Source organism: Lutjanus erythropterus, chromosome 17 (assembly GCF_056507025.1).
Source record: "Lutjanus erythropterus isolate fLutEry1 chromosome 17, fLutEry1.hap2, whole genome shotgun sequence".
Taxonomy (NCBI): Eukaryota; Metazoa; Chordata; class Actinopteri; order Lutjaniformes; family Lutjanidae; genus Lutjanus; species Lutjanus erythropterus.
The window spans coordinates 13,764,961-13,787,183 of NC_139333.1; the positions used below are offsets into that span (position 1 = coordinate 13,764,961).

At 40.3% G+C, this 22,223-nt stretch overlaps 1 protein-coding gene across 2 annotated transcripts in view; it reads right to left on the reverse strand.

Moving 5' to 3' along the window:
- The window catches only part of ankfn1b (ankyrin repeat and fibronectin type III domain containing 1b), a 184,431-nt gene that overhangs the window by 123,604 nt on the left and 38,604 nt on the right, over positions 1–22,223 (reverse strand). For both annotated transcript variants that reach the window (XM_084741297.1, XM_084741298.1), the window contains 2 exons: positions 17,231–17,412; positions 9,658–9,896 (listed from right to left, as the gene is read on the reverse strand). In XM_084741297.1, the coding sequence (XP_084597423.1) occupies positions 9,658–9,896; positions 17,231–17,412 (421 nt within the window). The remainder of the gene's footprint in view (positions 1–9,657; positions 9,897–17,230; positions 17,413–22,223) is intronic.

The window sequence follows — 22,223 nt, forward strand, 5'->3', positions numbered from 1 at the left end:
GAAACACACTGTTAAGTTTTCTCTGAGTTTGAACATTACTGGAAACATTTTATATATTTTCTTGAGTTATGTACTGACATTATACCAAAAAGGTCTAGCATTTTTAGACATTTTAATGTGGCTTTAATAACTACCCTAACACATATGACTATTGTCATTACAGATACAAACCTTGATACTAACTAAAACTAAAAATTACTCCTGGAATGGGGAGCTCACCTGGTAGAGTGCATGCACCATGTAATAAGGCTTTGTCACTGTCCAATAAAGGCACAAAGCCCCCAAAAAATAATAAAAATACAAACGTACACCTGGGATGCACTGTGAATGCAATGACAGATACACACCAGACAAAAAGCCTCCAAAGGTGGAATTGTAATTTAAAAGGCAGGTGTTCAGATAGAAAAGTGCCAAAGTGGCTGGATTTTCTTTCTGGCTCTCATTTTTTTTACTTTCACTTTATCAGCACTGACAGAAGCACGTTGTTTCCAATCCTCCATGCAGTCCTTACAGCTGGTTGATTTTTCATTCTGGCAATTTGGGATTTGAGTTAAGCTTATTTGCGTGTTGTACAAATTCTTGTTTGCAGTGGATAGGAGTAAGCTAAATGGGAATGAGAAAATCCACAGTAAAGCAGAGCTCATATGTTGATCTTGGACAGCTGAATCTATATATTTTCCACACTGCTAGAAATGAGGATAGTAACACTGTTAAATATGAGCAAAATTCATGTTTTTCAAGGGAGCATGTGAAGCTAATTCAGTGTTATATCATAGTCTTTATCATACCAATATCACAAATTAATTCTTTTCAAAGTGGGGACATCTATCGAAGTGGTCATCAAATCAGCACTGTAGCAAGGATACATAGACACTTAGTCACTTAGTAAAACTTTTCTAAAGTACTTTGGCACAAGTATTATGGAGTCAGCTGAGTTCATCAAGCTAATTAGGAGGTATTAGCCAACCGACCACAGGGCTATTCAATGCCAACAGTTACACTTCTCATTATCTTTATGGAGAATAAGAGAGATGCTGTAATCACAGACTGGGAGTTACTGAATGGGGCAGACTTAAAATAATGAGAATGAAAAAGGGGTGAAAGACATAAATTAAGACAGTAAGGACGATATCACAGGAAGAAAAACTGCTTGGAGGAGTTCCCATCACTGTGCCTTCCCTTGACTCTCTATTTAGGCCACATCATCCGGCTAATTACCCCAGTATTTACCGTGATAATGCTGTTAAGGCCTTGAGGCGTCCTGTTTTGATTGAGGCCACTACAAGTAGGCAGCGAGGGAGTAGTGGAGCTCCCAAACCGCTGCCAGAGAGCCGTTCAACATTTGTCATCCCTGGCCTTTCGCTATGTCTGTCCAAGTGTGTGCTTGTTGATGTCCGAGAGGTTTATATTGAACAAAAACAATGACATTGTCATAATGATGCTCAAGAGGTCCCCACCCACCACCGACCCTTGGCTGGTATTAAACTGTCGATTCGCTGGCAACAACCACTTCACCTTTTAATGACTGTAATCAGAGAATTAAGTGGCTGCGCACATGGAGACACTCCACTACACCTCCCTGCTGTTATCTGACAGCATGACACCAACATTAACACACTACTCTCTATAAGAATATTTATGAGTGTCCACGCTATCCTTAAAATTTAAAGTGGTAGTAGTTCACAATTAAAAATCTCGCACTCATATTATAGAAAGTATTTATTATCATTTTTAGTAGTCATAGCAAAAAAGAGCCCTTTAGTGCTTCAAGGTCACTCTAATAGCTGTGAAAAAAACATTTATTTAAGACAGAAAGACTTATTTTTTGGGTTATTTAATTTCAACTAAGATGCTCACTTCAATACAGGCTCTTCACTTTTTGTTCAATCAGAGCTGCTGTCAGAGTAGGTTCAACCAACAATCACGCAGAATCTCAGTGCCCTAACCTCTTCTTCTCGAGTTACGCCGCATAATCTTTCATTACTTGTATTAGGATATTCGTCTAAGGAACACAGCCAAACTTGTGTCAGGAAATTAAACAGAGATGCTGACACATGAGTCCATCTCATCACGATTAGACTACTGCAATTCTCTTTTCTCCGGCCTTAACGAATCTTTCCTGTACTGTCTACAAACTGTCTTCCTGTTAATTTTAGAATTAAAAAGAAGCCAGCAAGCAAAATGGAAAATTGTTAAAGGCCCCACAGTATATTATTGATCTCCTGCGCTGTCGTACTACAAGTCAAGCTCTTAGATCGTCTACTCAGGGTTTTCTAAATGTACTTCGGACAAGTTTCAAGACTTCAGATCATTTTTTTCAATCGGCAGGCCCTAAGCTTTGGAATAGTCTCCCAATAAGTTTGAGATCTTTGGACTCTTTGGATTCTTAAAAAGCAGCTAAACCCCTCTATCCAGACAGGCATTTGGGCAGCATATGGCATTTTATGTTTTAATCTTGTGCTTTTATTGGCTCCCCCTGTATATTTTATTTGTTGTTTTACTTTGGTTTTATTTATTTGATTCAGTTTGATTTGATTTCTTGACTGTGAAGCACTTTGTGTCTGGTGTCTGGGAAAGATGCAATACAAATAAACTTTGCTTACTTGTTTGCTTACAGCTCCATTATTTAATTGTACTTCTATTAATACTGAATGCAAAAACTGTAATGTGAAAGGGTTGCTAGCACAGCCAGTACTGGAGAGAATAAACATCCCAGTCGGCATGTTTATCCAGCTCTAATCCACTCTGAACTGTCTGTATTGGTCAGCACGGTCTTGATCTATAACTGCTGTCCTCTGACAGGCTCACCAGTGCTGACTGTACTATCTGCCCAGCATCCTACTGGAAGAAAACCAATAGAAATGGGTGGTTGGTGTAGAGAGTATAATATCTACAGTAGCAGCTGATAGAAAGCCAATTTTGTAGTTGGTTGTTGGATCAAACAAAATCTACAACAAAGTGGATATTGGACTTAGATTCTGTGGACAGCAGGGAAATGGATACCAGTGTTGTTCTGTGTTGTTGCAATGTGTTTTATTTTCTGTTGTTTTCTCTTAGGGCTGGTTCACACCAGCCTTGTTTAGTTTGGTCTTACAACGTTTACACCCTTGATTTGATCTGATTGGGTTGGTGACAATGCCTGACTTGAACTCTCATGCAGACCAAACAATGGCTCTTTGATCCACTTTGAAGTGGGGGACTCAGACCACTGTTAAGCATAACACTGTATGTGTCATTTCATCGGTTAAAAAAAAATGTTTTGTCTTCCTGTTTTGATAACTGGTGAACTAGAAATGTGTTTGCTGTGTGGACTGGCAGAGGACAAACATGCACTCACAACAACCACAAGAACCTGAAGATGTTTCATGATGTACAATTACAGTTTCTAAGTTTTCACAACTTCTGGACGTTTTGAGTTTTGCCTTTCTAAACACAAACCAGACTGGCTTGGAAATTGAAACAATGTCCCACCCTCACACCGATTTGATTCAGGACGTTTAGGTGTGAACCTGTCCTTAGTCTACTTTCTGCCATCTGATGGTTAAATATCACATAGTGCAGCTTTAAATGACACATAATTGACTTAATTTTCAAAACTCATACCCCTTTCATTCATTCAAGTTAGCGTCCCATCTACAGCTTAGCACTGAAACATGCAAATTGCTTCATGCGCCTAATGTGTCCGACTATCTTTTGAAGCATTCTCATCACAGTTCTTTGCATATAAGTAGTCCTATAAAAAAAGACATCCAATGTGATCTGCTTTGACTATAATTGAAATGCCATCGAAGGATGCATCAGATGGTGGCTTAGCCAATGAAAACAAATGGAAAGCCCCATGATTCATTGCAAAAACAACACATTGCATCCAAAAAGAGGTTTAGTCTGAAGCACAAAACTGGTCGAAACAGATGGTAAATACACAACTTAACTGCTGTCGAGCACAGAGCCTGTTTCAAACTGTAAAGATGCTTCTCTTTCTTCACAAACACACAATAGATTCTGTATTCTTGGATTTCAGAACCATTGAAGACATTTTGCAAGCAGATGGTAAAGCTGGGTGGAGACCTTTTTTTTTAAAGATATAAAGCAATTGCCTTGCAGAAGCCTTAGTGTAGTTGATGGAAATCTCTGAATAGGTCCCTGCGGTCCCTACCTCAGGTGAATGCTTTCCGTTAGAGAGGCAAATGTGCTGATTTAAAAGCAGATCATGTGGTGAGATAGTCCTCAGAACTCAGAGTGCTGTATCACTTCCAAGCTCTCCATTAAAAGCTCACCAATGCCATTTCAATATCTGATGTGTCTGTATTTACACAAGATGTTCTTTGGCTATCTTTCATGTGTGCGACGTGTGTGTTTACGAATGATAATGCGTGAGAACACTCTGTGCCTGCTTCCTGACAGCATGACTGAGAGACAGAGAGCTTAACCACACGGAACAGTGACATATCTCTTAAACCAATCTGGACAACCACGGGTCCTTTGACCGAAGCAACATGCTGAATATCATTCGCCTCATTGGACAAACTGGTTACCGCTGAGTCTCCTGCCAGTACCTTATGAAGAGGCCTGCATGTGTGTGAGTATGTAACCATGTACATGATCTGTTTGAAATTTGTCTTGCGGTGATTCCCGTGGGTTTCCAGCGAATCAGGAAATTGTGACAAACAACTATTTGCGTCCCTGGTTTATGAATAAATTGCAGGAAAATTGACTCCCCTTGTTAGATTTAATAGAGGAACTTTGTGAGTCATCTTGCAAACAGTGTGTGTGTCAGACTGAAGTGCTGCAAATAAGCACAAACCAAGCATTATGTAGCTACAACCATTCAATCAACAGAAATGATATGGTCTGTACTTTGATTACGTGGTTACTCAGCCCCTCAGCTTGCTGCTGTTACACTTTGAGTGCACACTTAGGCATATTTATACACACACTCATAGAAGTAAACAGATTTGGACTTACTCACACTTGCAAACTCATTTAAAATCAAACCAATATGATTAAACTGCATTATGTCAAGAGACTACATTAAGACTGATGAAAACACTAAACTTTGAATGCGTTTTGACTACAGCAGGTGTCGAGCTCTTTCTCTGGCAAAAAGTTTAGACTATTTTCCTTCGGGTATAATTTCATCTTGAAATGCTTCCAGGAGCATGAAGGTGACTTCAGATCAGCGCCCAAATGTCAAACCAATACTGTGAAGCAGTGTGAGGGATGAAGTGTGACACAATCTTAAGCTCGCAGTGTTATCAGGAGTCAAATTCTGACAGTTCTGCAGCCAGCATTGTTTACAGTGTCACAACAGGAGACGGCACTGGCTTGACACACCAGGTACTTAACTCACTTATGTCCACACACAAAATGTACATACTGATATATAATGTACTGTCTCCAAACCAGCCAAACTCAGGCAAAATCTCCAAACTTAACTGGAGGCTTGGCTAATACACTGACTATCGATAAGTACCTCACACAACCCCACTTTACATAATGTGAACTATCCCTTTAAGTCGACATCGTTATTGGTTTACGTTAACATAGCTGAGCCGAGCACTGGCAGGCTGAAGTATACAGTCTCTGTCAGCTTGGGAAAGATTAAAGATCACTTGTAAAGTGACAAGCTGCTTCTTCTGTGTGTATTATACTGGGAATGACTGCGATTTTAACCTAAGATGAAAAGGAAACCAGCTTTATTGTGCAGTATGCTCCAGCAGCAGAGAGGTGTGACCTTGAGCACAAGAAGATCTGCAGCCCTTTGAGTGTAATACTTAAGAGGGAAAGTTGCTGGAGACGAGATGATACTGTTACGGTAGATAATTAACTTTCACAGTAATGCACAGTTTGGCAGCCGTACAAACACAGAGTTACATACCCTCTCCCTCCTCTCTCTATTAACTGTACGACACAAATAATCCCATACACACTTGATACCTCTGTCAGCCCTTTGTTTACCAATATTATAGTCTCTCAAACTCTCCACACACGGTGATCAAACATGGAAAGCCACAAGCTGGGACGTGTTCATACACCTGTCGAATATGACCTGGTCTCAGCGACGAAATGAACTGAAATTTTTGCAATATATACGGCAGATGTGTACTGAACAAACACGGCACACAGTTCTTCTCAACTCAGTATGCACCACTGCATCACTGCTCTGATATTAAAGCACCGTTGCTCTGCTGTGTCACTGTCAGCCTCCAGAGTAACACGCCTCCACGCCATAACATAATGTTGCAGCACAGCGGCTGTTTGTGTGAGCCGGCGGGGTGAGCTGCAGTTGTTTTTGTCACTGTAATTTTCATGAAGCGCGAGCGTATAAGTGATGAGCAACAATGAGCCACTCTGAATGTATTCTCCTTGCATCCATAACCAACATCCCAACTCTGCTGCTTTTGTTCAGAGAAAAGAAAAAGAAAAGAGACCGACTGACTGGCAGAAGATGGGCAGCATAAATGAATTATCTGGAAGACATAAAAAACATCCCTATTGTGGAAAAACATTCCTTTGTTTTCTTCCAAGTTTAAAAAAAACATGACAATTATGTCTTTTATAGGTGGACATAAATTGAAAGAAACACATGTAGGGGAAGATGCCTGGCCTAACCTGTCTCTCTGATGATCTGTTAATGTTTTTATCGAATTTCAGTCCCTGTAGAGCTGAAGAAAGGCATATTATATTGTGTAAACCATTGGATATGATGCTATATTTTGATATTACAGCACAGGAACAATGCATTAGTAAGTCATTTCTAATACTGCCTCTAATAGGGCTGCACTATTCATTGAAATACTGGCAAATTACAATATAACTGAATGCAATATCCAAACTGCAGAGGCTGCAATTTTTGATCTGTGACAAAACAGTTAAAGAATAATTAGAATAATAATTAGAATTATCTAGAATAATCTGTAGATAATTCTCTCGATTAATCAATTAGTTTGTTGTCTATAAAAAGTCAGAAAACTCTGAAAAATGTCAATTGGTGTTTCCTAAAGCCCAAGATTATTGTAAAATGTCTCATTTTTGTCCACAACCTAAAGATAAACAGTTCACTGTCACAGAGGAGTAAAACTAGAGACCCCAGTAAATGTTACATAATCCTGATTTTTATTGTTTTGTTTTGTTTTTTAAGGGAAAATTAAAATTACTATCCACAAATGATCATTCACACTAATCAAAGATTATATCAAAATCACAATATCTGTCAAAATAATATGATTTACCAAATTTTGCAGCCCTAGCTTCTATTGATGTGTGCTATTACAAGACAAGATCGCGTGACGTCTCACCCCAAAACACGCGCGGCAGGTCATCAGGTCCAGAGCGGTCCCCATTACTCCAAAAGATACACTTGACTGTTCAGGTCAAAAGCCAAACTGTGATAAAAAGTCTGTATGATGAGCTCCTTTCCCGTCTATTCAGTTCAGGGTTGGAGCTCCAGGTTACACTTTGATCTTTGTTCGGATCCACAAGGTGCTCCAACTCAAACCAGCAAGGTCTGGTTCATGGGCCCTTGATGATAAATGAAGTATTTTCAAAGTCGTGTGAATTCCAGACAATTCTTTTAACTGCTTTTGTCTGAAGATTAGATTAAAAAAAATATTCCCTCATCAGTCCAATATTTCCTCTCTATCCACATGCTGCACTGTACTATAGAAAAAAACGTCTCCCACCACACCGTCCCCCTGCTTCTGCTGGTGTCCTGTTGCACCTGTGACACCGGAGCATCAATTACAAAGCTCAGGCTGGTAATGAGGTCTCCAGTTGCCTGGTCCAGTGACTAGGGGACAATACAGAGGTCTTCAATCTTTAATGTATATTCACTGAGCCTGCTTTTCATGCCTGGCATCACTGTCCCAAAAAGAGCCGCTGAAACACACAATAAACCTGTTGAAATTATGACTAAATATACAAACAAATTCATATTAAAAACTCTGTAAGGGCTCAGCAGTTAGAAGCTGGAAACTAGCCAGTAGTTTTGGGTTGCCGACGCTCACAGTTGGATTGATGATTTTAATTGCTGAAACTTTTTAATTGGAGTGATAATAGTCTTTTATAATTATAGCCTTTGTTTCAGTGAATCATCTCTCTCTCTCTCTCTGTCACCTGCACACACTCATATAAGAAGCATTAACATAAAACACGCTCAGCTTTACTAATTGGGAAAAATAAATTTAGGACAAAAAAATAAATGAATTATAATTGTAAGTGGACAGCATACTAACTTTAGACATACTCAGTTTCATGCTGTTTGGCCTGCAGCCCTCCTCTCTATCAGCCATACTTTGTTCCATAGTGTTTGTCTCATTTCCTCAGCTCTGTGTTACAGAGAGGTGTGAGACAAAAATCCAACTTCGCAAATACATTAAAAGACATTCTGAAGTCTGATGCTGTGGCTTCATTTGAGATGCGGTGAAGAAACTTAGATTCAACGTTGCAGGAAGGAAGAGAGTGTTTAACAAGGCCTGGGGACCAGTGTTGAGACATTTAAGGGGTATAAGTGAAGGCAAAGGTGTGGGATAAATAAATAACATTATTAATCTTGTAACAGTGGTAGCTGTGTATGTGTTTACTTATTTGTTTCATACTGTTTTTCTTTCCTTGTCTTGTCTCTCTTGGTTTGTGTTATTGTTTTCTAACATAAGTCTTACTACCTTACCCATATAAAATCTGCCAAATAATTATACATTAGTACATTCTTTTATGCCTCTATAATGTTCTTGAAAGAACCTTGAAGCAAAAGGTTCCTTTTATGTACCAAGAAGGTCTGTATGTGTAACTGCAAAAAAAGAAAGAAGAAGACATATTCCGCAATTGTTCTTGTGTGCTGTGTTGTGGTACAAATGTTGGTAATCTTTGTCTGACAAGCTGAACAAAAAACACTGAAATATTCCTTAAAGGAGTTTCCCTCAGGATGGAAAGTGAGATTTATATAGAGATGTCACATGATCATATGATAATAGATGATGAGCTGCAAGTGGGGCAGATAAGGCCGATCTCCTTCTTTTGGCTGCTCCCTAATTAGGGGTCACAGAGCAGATCATCTGTAAAACTGAGCTCCTTCCAGTCCACCATGCAAATCTCATTTTTCTGATCTGCATATTTGATTTGGCATGGGCCAGGGTATCTAGGATGTCCAGGAATTGAGTAAAACTTAACAAATAAACTAAGGGAGGGTGCCTTTCTCCAGGTTTTGTCTTAAAAGAAGCCCAAAGTCTTGAAACACTGATACTTTTAAACCAGATGCCCTTCCTGATGCAACACCCTCATTTATCTGGACTTGGGACCATCAATTAGAAATGCACTGGCTTATGCATCCCCCGTGACTAGGGAGCAACCCGGGATTCAGTGTCCTGCTCAAGGACACCTCAACATGAGAACAGAAGAGGAATCGACGCGTCAGGCCTGAGATCACCGGACCACGAATCAAATCATGAAAAAGGAACAAGAAGGGAGGAGAGACACAGAGACCGAGAGTCATGTGGTCGTCATTTGAGAGCTGCTGTGAATGTCTGCACAATGGAACGTTCTCACAGCGAGTAAGCCATGTTCTACTAAACGACCAGATGTACTGCTGTGACCTCTGAGGGACCACCTTCAGGCACCCAACACTTGTGTCGAAGTAAGCAAATGAGGGATCAAACTTACAAACTTTCTCTTCAGCTTCCCCTTACTGCCTCGGCTCGGCTTGCCCTCGACTGCAGTCCCCGGGCTGTAGTCTGAGCCCATGTCCAGGTGATCGTCCGCAGAGACGCTCTTACGGAGGTAGGCAGCTCGCGCCCGGAAGTGGGAAAAGGGCGACTGGGAGCGAGGGCGGACCTCGGCACACCCACCGTGCCCGGGCTCATCTTCTCCCTCCATGTCATCCTCCAAACGCCACAACTCCCCTGGAGGAGAGAAGTTGCAAGGGACAAAAAGAACAAATACTGGGATTAGAGTAAAGAAAAGAAGAAAGGGCTGACAGAAGGAGATATGTGAGAGCAAGACAGATTGGACAGATAATGAATGTTTGTTTCTGTAACACAATTACTGCAAACTCACTCTGCAAATTGTCAGCTGTCACCAACTAATCACTTTCATAAATTATTTCCTGAATGTAATTACTGTAAGCTTCCTTTTAAGGTGAAATATTTTACAGCCATTATTCTCAGCCTGCCTGCTTAACAACTCGATTATGATTCCATTTTGCTCGATAGAAATGATGGCTCATGTAAAATGCAGAGGAAGGAACAAATCTGCAGTGACAGTGGTGTTTTTCTCCCGCACTGACAGCACAGCTAAGCTTTCACAGTCGCACAACAGAGATGGATGTGTGCTGTCAGAACACAGCTCAGCCGTGCTAATCACAGCCAACTGCCATCACTCTGCGTTTGGTGCTCGTCAGACGTCCTGTCAGCGTCCAGTGCCCGACTTAACAGCGCCCATAAAACCCTCACTAGTCTTTCAGTCACTTACAGCACCCGATGCATGCTGGGAAAGCTACGGCAACTTGAATCACTGAACACGAAAAAGGTCAAGTTAATGGTTCAATCATGACATCTTTGACATCAAAACCATGAATGTAAACTTAAAAAGATGGCACGGTACAACTAACCTGCACTTCTCTTACACCTGCTAACGCTGTAACCTGAAAAACTGTTTAAGCAGATTGCTAATTATAGCTAACAGACAGAGCAGCATTGTAGTATTTCTTTTATGTTAGCTAGCACTACTGTCTAGCCTGTTTCTGTAAACAAATGTGCCCCAGATTATTGTTATACTGACATACTTTAACCTCACATACTTTACAGTCCTGGTTAACATAGCTAAATGCACCTGTGTATAACTGGGCCAGCCTTCCCCTTTAAGGAAGACGGCTTTGTGGGTTACCTGAGTTTACAATGTGGAAGCTGCGGGGATCAGAGGATCGATTTGTGTCATGGAAAAAAAAAAAAAAAAACATTCATTTTTTAATTTGTCCAATCAGGCAACTGAATGAGGCAGCACAGAGTTTACTTCCCCAAGGGAGGCGTTAATCATCCAAGGCTGAACAATTAATTCAATTTTATCAAAATTACAATATGGTCTACTCATTTTCAAATCGCAGTATGCCAAATATTTGGTGCTGCAGATGTGTCCTGGCCAACACATCATTCTCTAGACTTCAGAAACATAATGACGTAAAGATTATCCTTTCCTCTAATATCACAAATCATACTGCAACTACAGTTTCAGTCAAAATAAGTGCAATTAGATATTTCTTCTAAATCTTTCAGCCCTATCTGAGTCAGACATAAGTAGCACAGTTATTAGTTACAGCAACCTTGACATCCAGCAAAACACACATGAATGTGTGGTGCATCAATAGGTGGGAGGGTCTTAGAGGAGTGATACAAGGCAGTGGAGAGAGGTTTTGCATTTTGCATGTTCAAATTACTTTCTGCAGCTTTATCATAGAGCAATAAATACAGTATATTAGTTTCAGACAAAGTATCAAGCCAGCAAAACAAAACAATTTTTCTGAAGGTGCTGTTCAGTGCTTTTTCAAGCTTGTCTTGTTTGATACACATTTATATCAAGATCAGAATTGTCTTCATAGCAAGGGTTGTCAAAGGCAACTAGACTTGATAGAGTTCTTGAAGACGTTTCTCCTCTCATCCAAGAAGCATCTTCAGTTCTGAACAGAAGAAACTTAACATCAAAACCATGAATGTAGAAGCTTCTTCAGTTCTGAACTGAAGATGCATTTTGGATGAAAGGAGAAACGTCATCAAGAACTCTATCAAGTCCAGTTGCCTACGACGACCATTGCTACGAATACCATGACCTGGATGACTGAGAGTCTTCATACCTTTACATAATTGTCTTGTAATGACAAACAGCGTTTCAACAGCAGGTCTTTTGGCAGCGGCCACTTTTGTGCATGATTATGAATGACTTTTAGAGTGTGAAATATAACAGTATCGGTTCCACTGTCTGAGCAGCAGCCAAACAGCATCTGGCTTCCGAAGCTGAGCCAAAATAACTGCAACAAAATGACTGGGGACCAACTCCCAACGTGAGCTCTGAGGCATAGACGTGTCACTAATATGAGACGTTGCTTAAATCCGTGAATCAAGTGAACCTGGGTTATTAAACAACTTGAATTTAAAAAAAAGTTGTCTCAGCACTACTGGAGAGATCGGAAGAGCGAGAGAGAGAGAGAGAGAGAGAGAGAGAGAGAGAGAGAGAGAGAGAGAGAGAGAGAGAGCGAGAGAGGGAGGCAGCATCAGGTCGATGACAGCGGTTGCTAGGTAACAAGGGGCCGCATGAGACTGAAGTCTCTCTCAATTTGATATTTGCTACAGAGCAGCAGTAGGGCAAGGGGAAACAGACAAACAGACTGAGATAGGTAAAGTCAGGACATGAAATGGAAGCACTTGGGTTCAATAAACTAATCACAGACAATGTCATGAAGTCTCGGATCATTAGAGGCAGTAGTTTTAGAAGTAGCAACGACTCATTGGATTAGAGGGTCGGGGTTAGCTCAGTATTCTTCTACCAAGGCGGCTTTAGTAAGGACACCACATCACATCTCACGGCGGGACACTGAGAGGCGAAGAGAGAAGGAGGGAGGGAGAAAGAGAGAGAAAGAAATGGTTTTATTTATTTAGGGATATGAAGTGTCTAAAGGGCTAGTTCACCCAAAATTGAACATTCACATCTTATCTCTCAGCCTCATGCCAACTGAAGGCCAGGTTTAGATTTTTAGTCCACAAAACACTGCTGGAGTTTCACAAAAAAAAAAACAGCATTGCAGAATCTCCCAAACAATGTATGGTGACCAGTTTTCAAACGTAAAAAAAAAAAAAAGACATTAAATGCCTTCATACTTCTCGTTTGGTATAATCCAAGTCTCCTAAAGCCCCACCATGGGATTCATTTGCACATGCACACATTCACACACCGTGTTCAGATGGTGTGCACTGTGCATGTGGATGTGGCTCCAAGCGAAGGATCTACAGTAAAGATTTAGACTGAAAACATGCTGTAAATTATGTCTTTCAAGTAAACCTGGCTGGAGCTTTAGGAGACTCGGATTACACCAGACGAGCAGTATGGAGCTATTTTATGTTTTCTTTTTTGGTTGTTTACAACACTGTTTTCCTGAGAAACTCCAGCAGTGCTTAAGTTGTCTGTAAATTGATTTAGGAGAACTTCACACCTTCACCATATTCTCGTATTAAGAATTTTCTTTAAAAAACGCAAACAATGAGTGGTCCAGACCTGCTGTGGGAGTCGTGCACATAGTCCGCTGTAGATCCAAATCTAAGATGACTGTATATTTAATCACTTTGAAGCAACTGTGAGTTTGAAAATCCTAAATTACACCACATGATTATGTGAACATGATCCTGTTTGACTTTTCAGTTTGAATGATAATATTAATTCTAAATGTATCCATACAGCTTTACAATACCATCATTAATTTAAACTGGCAACTGCCTACAGTCAGGCTGTATCTTCACATGCAGGTTTATGCAAGTCACTGTCCAGGCAAACATCCAAGCAACATCGTTGAGCTATAACTATTATGTCATGTACTTTTTGTTTATCTATGAATGAGACTTCCCCTTGACCCCCGTTTCCTGTTGCATTCATTCATTAGCTTATTGTTGCAACACATTTTTCTTTTTAAGTAATTTTCATATTGAGTCATTTTTCTTCTTTATGTCAGTGACAGTATGACTCTCAGGTGACAGCATTAACAACACTCGTTTTTCCTGTCCGTCGCCTTCAGCAGATCCCTGAATACCACTGCTGACCACTGTTTACAATTTCTTGAATCTTTTGTGGCATGTCTGTATGACCCCACTGTATGAAAAAATTAAGAGAAAGTTAAGGTAAGAATACAAAAGCGTTCTTCCATGAGGTTTGAGTGTTTATTTAGTCAAATGTGATGAAATAATGTGTCCAGTTTTTGTTTTTGTTTTTTTCAATTTATGAAACAATTTCAATACTTTTATCAATTATTATGTGTTATTAACTCTGAGAGCATTTTGACTTAGCTTGTACAGATATGAAGCGTTTGAAGATACTCCAAGAAATTACATCACAATAAACAAAAATACCAATGTTTGCATGGCAGACTGTTTTCTAAACAAAAGGCAATTTTGCACTCATGTATTTGGCATTTAGGCTTTAGGGTAAAAAACGATGTTTCCAAACAGGCCTTTTAAGCTAAATGAATTCCCACTGGGTGTGCTGGAAAAGATTTACCTTTAAGTCATTTCATTTGATATTTTATAGTTTATTTATGGTGTAAATTAATTATATTTAGGGCTGTATGGTGGCTTTGGGATTAGCACAAAAATAAAGTGCTGGGTGTTGTTTTATAATATTGTGAAAACCTTGTGCTTGTTTGAGTTATTGCGAAGTCGGTATCTCCTGTGTTGCCGCCTGTCTCTGTGTGAATCCAGGGGGACTTTGGTTTACTTCAAGTGCCAGACTTTGCCTTATTTTAATAAGATCCTTTTCTCTGATGTTTGTCGTTTCTTTTCAGCCTTTGTAGAGTTACACATTTCTTCTCTTTCAAAAGCTACACAGAGGACAGAGCGCAGTTTCGGGAAGCGGAGAGCTATGTACCTCCTATGCAAGCTTCTCTTGTATTAAACATCACAAATAAGGAGGATAATAATAACACGGCATTTTCCCTTATCCCAACACTTGAAATGTGACATTTCTCATCCATCTGGCAGCGGCGGGGAGCTTTGATCAAGTCGAGCTGAGCGACGTGAATCATCAGTGACAGACCACTGTTGACTGTGCGTGTCTGTCAGTGCCTGTGAATGAGGAGAAAGGTGTGTGAGGATGTTTAAAGTGATAGATGGGATTATTTGATGTGAACAGTCAGTGTGTCAGCTACAACGGATCCTAACATGCCCCCAGTTTGGACAAGCAAAGAGGAGTGGTCAACAACAAAAGCTATTTTAACCACTTATAAAAAGGTCCACCAAAAAAACCAAAAATCTATCTGTGTAAGTGTACGCTATATTTAGAGTATTTCCACTGTTTTTTCACTGCCATCAGACAGCATTTTCTAATGGGAAAATGCTGTTATACAAGCTAAACATCATTCTCTCCACACCAACCAAGCTCAATTACTGAAATCACTAGTTTTATCTTGCAGAACAAGGGAGCTGCTGGTCCGTCTGTCCATCTGATAGTTTAATTGTTAGACTCTAATAGTTCAGATTCACAGAAGACCCAATAAATCGAATAAACAAACAGATCGAAGCAGCAGTATACAACAAACTGTGAGATAAAATGATTGATTTCACCTATGGAGTTCAAATGGTTTGGAGAGAATGTTATTTGGCTTATATAACAGCAGTTTCCCATCAGAAAAGGCTGTCTGCTGGCAAAGTAAAGCAGTGAAAATATTCAAGTATAGCGTACACAGATGTCATTAGATGGAAGTTTTTTTCTTTTTGTTGCTGAACCTGTCCACATCTCCCATCCTCTCGCTGCTTCTCCTAACTGGAGGCACGCAGACCGTCATCTACCTTTGAAGTATCTTATACAACCCCACATCAAATAATCCATACTATCCCTTTAACCCGAGGCACGTCATGCTCTGACTCGACAGTTGGGCGCTCTGACATGATGGATGCTGGCTTGCTGACTGGTTGCGGAGACTGTCCGTGTCTCCAATGGGTTTGGAGGGGAAGATTACTTTACAAATGACCCACTTTGGAAAATTGAGAGAGCTGCTAGAAGCAGGATCTGAAGTTTAATTATCCTCTGAGAAATTATGAATGTATTAAAAAACGCTGAATGTAGGTCACTTTTGAAACTGCTTTAAAGCAATCTCAAGGTTTCATATCCTTATGAAGTGTTCAAATGAATGTTCTTGGTTCTCATGTTTTTTTCTATTTATTCATAACTTCATGCGTTCATTCATTAATTCAACTGAGCTGTATTTATTATGTGATTTCTCTTACACTGTGAAAAAGATACAGGAATTAGGTGGAATCAACTAATATTTTCACCTTACATTAATGTAAATGTACAAATTTTATTTATTTAAGTTAATTAAAGTTACATTTTTTATGTTCAGAACTTAGGATAAGTTGAATTAGTGTACTGTCCAGAGTTCAATCTAGTTCTTAAAGGAACTTGATCAGCATATTGTGTATTATGTTTGGTGAACGTAATATCTTAAGCTTACTGAACATGTTTTCTCAAGTACAACTTACAATTTAAAATAAAGTTTATTTCACTAGAAAACTATTTGTCTATTGAAATTCAGTCAACTTAAAAATTTAAGGCAGCCTAGACACAACCTTCTTTAAGTTAAAACAAATAGTTTATATTTACAGTGTAATATCCTATGTTTTGAACATCTGGGACACTACAGTTTTTGTAGTGAAGCTCCTTTTTGAAGCGTTATACCACAGCCTACTGTAGGGTTTGCTTTCACATGAAATCTATAAATGTTTCCATTCTTTTAAAAAACACCTCATCCATCCATAAGATGAAAGCTATCTCTGCCAGCAGGCTACAGCTGCAGGACTCACCGCGACAGTTTCACCTCTCCGGTGAAGGAACAGTGTTTGATTTATAGCTAGCTGCTGTGTGCTCTCCATCAGACGAGGCAAATATCAAAGGAGCAAAGCATCTTTAGGAAGTTTGAAAGGAAAAGGACACGGGACACGTGTGACACATCTAAGGAGACTTTGGTCTAAGCTTTCCAGCCTGAGACACTTCTCTGATCAGTAGTTCCAGAGGCAGATACATTATAAATTAAAAGGTCAGAGAAATAGTACATTGTTTCCCAGAAACCAAAAGCAATTTAATCCGGCCAGATAATGGATTATTGCAACTGTGAAGACACAAAGTAATTAGTGGTGAATGAATAAAATTCTGTTGCTAAAGCTTTTTGTTTCCTACAACATAAGTCAGACAGAAACAGTCATTTCAGGATAAAAAGGAAGGCTTTGAGCAGCAATATCATAATTGTGTACTGAAGTGCATTTGGGGGAGATTTGGGGAGAATTTACTCAGGCTTTGTCAAAATCGGATTAGTGATTTTCCAGAGATATTATGTGAACAAATGAACAAATAAACAAACAAAGGAGATGAAAGAATCGCACAGATGCAGTCGATTCTATAAAGTTCCCTGCTGCTGTTTTGGTAAACACGCGTTCCCCGAGCAACAACAACTGAAGAATTGCTGCCGTTGTTCAGTTGTCAGCTTTACCTGCAGGTGGCAGAGTGCAGGCCTTCGGGTGGCTGGTGGCAGCGGGCGGGTTCTTCCTGCGAGGAGGACTCCCACCAATGAGATCAGAGTGGTGGACCCTGGGGACTGTAGGAGACTGGGGGATGCTGGGAAGAGTACGGGACTTTGCCAGTAGGGGTCTCTGCAGCTTCCTTTCCAGCGACCTGGTTGGACAGCACAGATAAGTCAATTACATGCCAAAAAATCCCATTCTATGTCAGCATGAAAAGATTATAAAAAAGCTATAAAAAAGTAATTAATTTTATATAGCTTTTTTTAGGTGGGTCTTCTTTAAGTGGATGAAATACATTTTGCTGCTGATCCTCTCCACAGCTGTTCAATGTTTAGCTTCCTACAGTGGTACTCCTGCTGCTTGTCCAAACTGGGAGGGTGTCGACCGCCATCTACTGTAGGTAATACAGTGGATATGGATAAGTACCTCATACAACCCTGCTTCAAATGATCCCAACTATCCTTTTAAGTAGTTTTGAATGATGCTTTTGCTGTGAATGGCTTTCAGTCCACTGCATATAATGAAAGCAGGCTATTGCACAATGGCCAAAGTTTGATGCAGTGTTTCTAATGCAAGTCTCAGATACATTTTTGCACTATAGACTTTTAAGCGATCACTGAGCAATGCAACATCAGCACACGTGCCCATACACACACTGTTACACACACTGCTTAATGTTAGTGAGCAACAAGAGAGCAGCTGCACTGATCAATAGTGAAATTACTTCCACCTCAGCATAATCAAGCTGAAGGCCATTTGGAACACAACCAATGCAAATTGTTTTCTTTCATAGCGGTTGACACTCCAATGGGACATAATCAATAGCTACAATCACAAGATCAGCTTAATAGAAAACTGGTGACAAGCTACAACACATAATATACATATATCAAAGATGTGATGTGTTGTGTTAAATAGCTATCTTATTTTATGGACCTATGTTCAGAAGCGGCTTTTGCATGTAAATGCATCATCAAAGAAGACACAGATGGTTGTTTTTCCACTAAGTAACCCCCCTACTGCAGTGTCCTCCTGTCACAGCCGTACTTTGCTTAAACCTTTTAGGCAGGTAGCTGATACAAAACACAATTTCTAGATTTCCCAACATTACATCACATTACAACAGACGTGATTAATATTACATAAACCGACGCCAGCTCTGATCAGCTTGATGTGATCAAATTCAGTAAAACGTGGGCAGCATATCAGACATCAGAGTGAGCGTGAGCGAGAGTGGAGAATGTTTGACCTTCAGACTCTTGCATGACAAGCTTGGGAACAGAACATATGATCCCAGGCTAAAAATCAGCGGAGGACATGCAAGCTGAGCTCCCCGGGGCTGACACACTCTGATGTTTTTCAGTGAGCCGGGTTTTAGACTGCAATTTATTTTAGAATATAAATGCAGTTCGCTGGTATTAAGAGATGTATTTGTCTCATTTTTATTTTGACAAAAGCATCAGTGGCAGATTAGGACACTGCATAAAAACAAAGTCATTCAGGTTAAAATACTGACGGGATAATGCATATGATTGTACCAGTTCATGTGTGCAAGGATGCAGGTGTGTCTGTTTGAATTTTCTCCGTCTTTCATGTGCTAATGTTTTTGTTTTTCTTCATCATGATTTTTTTTTTTTTACTTCAACACACTTTATTTTCCAAATTCAAACATGTTTTGCTAATTTTAAAGGAACAGTTTAACATTTTGGGAAATGAAACAATAGCGATGCCTTTGCATGCACACCTCTCACACATGCTCACTCATACTTTCTCTGCTGTAATTTTCTGTGGCTGTCACCTGTGAAATCAGCTGTTCAATCAGCTGGTTACTTCTATCGAATAACACAGACGCACCTTCACTGTTAACCTATCATCTTGCTGCATTCTTTTTAATACATTTCTCTCTAAGCTTCTAGTCTTTGCTGTGTTCCTCTACCTCTCCATCGCGGCCCAGTCTTCACAGATTCATCAGCTTCATCACTTTATCTGTCCCAGCACCACCACCAGAGTCTGGACTCCACGGAGAGATTTATCTGGGCACTGCTCAGGGCAGACACCCAATGATTACAAAATCTAACTGCAGACTGAAAGACTTTCTATCAAGATGAATTATCACATATCATCTGTATAATAAAGAATTGTCTTTACTTCATTCTCTTGTCTCTCCTCATCGTAATATACTCATTTATTTTATGTTTTTTTGCCAAGATTTAGATGAGAAGATGATATGACTGATATGAAGCTTGAGGCAGGGCACAATTAGCTTAGCAGCTTGTGTGTTTACTCTGTACAAAACCAAAATGTAAAAACAACACGCTATGCTTTCACAGGAAAGTAGGAGTCTCCACTAGTTGCCTAGCAACCTAACAGTAATGACTAGACTCCAGTTTCCCCATTCCTAGTCTTTATGCTAAGCTAAGCTAATATCTCCTAGTTCTACGTCCATAGTTAACAGACAGATATGAGAGTGATCTAACTTTCTACAAGAAGGAAAATAAGGATATTGCTTTAAAGGGACCGCTTACTCCAAAATCAAAAGCATTGTTCTTTATGCAGAAGGAAGTGTGCTCATGGAAAAGAGGCTCATGACAGCTCAGGACGTAAACATTAATTGTGTCCTCCTCATCTAAGCTGTAATGTTGGCACCACTGAGCTCGCTACTGTGGTGATACGGTTCATGGGTGTAGTTCAGTAGAAAGAAAATAGTTCCTATGTGAAACTGTTCACAACAAGCTCTGTGGATTATCTTGAGTAACCATGTGATGATTTCTAGTAAGAGATCTCGTTGTTGAGTTTTTCAAATTAAGTTTTTTGGTGCTTTAAGCACCACAAGCCGAGTGCCATCTAGTTCCATTACATTCGAGAGGAGGCAAACAACTCTACAGTAAATTTCTCTAAAACTCGTTAAGGTACAGCAAACAACCTAGATAAATAGCACTACAGGTAGGAAGAAAAATATGAGTTTTTGATTTTGAGGTGAACTGTCCCTGACTTTTAGAAACCTTTCATTTTGCTAAAAAACAATATATGATGGTATATAAATATTTCATATGTGAAAAAGTGGCCACGGTACTGGCAAATGTGGCAAAACAAATGAACTTATCACCCAGTGAGCATATATCATCAAATATCATCACCATTAGCTGATGTAATCCACACAATTATACATCCTTTTATCTGAGCATGAGAGCATATCTAATCCATTAAATGCTTGACTTTACAATAGAAGATTATTCAGCATTAGTTAATTAATGGGAGAATTAAATGCTGCAGCATCATTCAGTTGTATACATTATACAGTGAACAACAACCTTTTTAGTGCCAGCTTGTTTTCACTCTTGAGTAAAACTCAAAACACGTTTGAGTGAAATTCTTCAGCTCTCTTTCAACTCCCCTGGATGTCTGGTTCAGGATGTATTTTCAGGCTTCGGGCTATTTATCACCAGGGAGCTATCAGGTAAACCGACAGCCAGTTCTAAGTCAGCACATCCACAGGCTGGAGAAGTAAAGCACTGACATACAGTATGCCTGCTGTCAGCTCGTAAACGACTCCCCTGATAGAGGAGGTGGGTGTTGCAGTTGTGAATATTTGACCTGGGATCACTGAATCCCTGAATGAGATTCAAAGCAGAGACATGGAGTACCCGGGCCAGACTGATGATGAATAATGCTTTTGTATTGCCGAATATCAGAGGGAGAGCTGATAGTGGCATACTGAAGCACACACACACACACTTTGATGATAATAGAAACAGGCAGGTCTCTCACTCCTCAGCAATCCATACTGACTTGCATGAAAAAGCATTTGCCTGAAGCAAACACACACATATACACACATATACACACATACAGTTGGCATAAGATGAAATAACTCAGGGTCCACTGGTAAACATGCACACACACACACACACACACACACACACACACACACACACACACACACACACACACACACACACATGCACAAACACAGTTGGTGGCCTCCCACCAGCACATCATGATGATAACACACTGGGCTGAACAGCCGGCCCAGGCCACTTGGACAATTTGGGCCTCACTCATCCTACAAACCTGTTGCTAAGCGACTCTGTCTACAAAAACAAGGGGAGAGGAGAGGAGAAAAGAGGAGAAACAGAGGAGCAGAAAGGAGAGCAGACAGAAGGAGAGGAGAGGAGAAGAGAGCAGAAGAGAGGAGCAAAGAGGAAAGGCTAATTTGCGCTTCCCAGCAGCAATCTGCATTTTCACAAAAACAATGTCTTGCCCCAAGTTGTAAACATCAAGTGCACGACATGTTTTCTGTTGCCAAATGTATTATCTCTGGTGCTGGGAAACAAGGGAAACAACACACTGTCTTTGTCAGAGTCTGTGTGTGCAAAAGCGTTATGTGTGAGACAATAAAACACAACAATGAATTAAAGCTGCAAGCAGCGTTTTACGGGCCCTCGCACCCCCGCGCCACTCGGGGGGGCCGGCGGCTGCGGCCTCGTGGCAGGATTCGCCCCGGGCGAAGAGGCTCTGTGATTGTCACGGCCTTTTGACGTCCCCTTAAGGAATTCGACGTCGCTTCCTGACGCCGCTAGGTGGCGCTGTGAGTATGTCTCCTGCTTGTCACGTGGATGTGTTCAGACCAGGACTTCTATGACACTTGTGAAGTTTGGTGGGGATCGGACCATGTCCGCCCAAGTTATGGCAATTTCGTGTTTCATGGCGAGACATCAAACTTCGCCGCCACCTGACGGCCACACCCTTCAAAGGGGGCGTAAATCTTTAATACCTTTTGATCATAATGTTGTCTAGATGGTACACAGTGATTTTGAACCCGTTCTGATCAATCCTGTAGTAGGAGTTCGTTAAAATACGACACGTGAGAAACGCCAAAAATGGACGCAAAATTCAAAATGGCTGACTTCCTGTTGGGTTTGGGCAATGGGTCCAAGAGGCTTTTTTGTGCGTCTGGGTGTG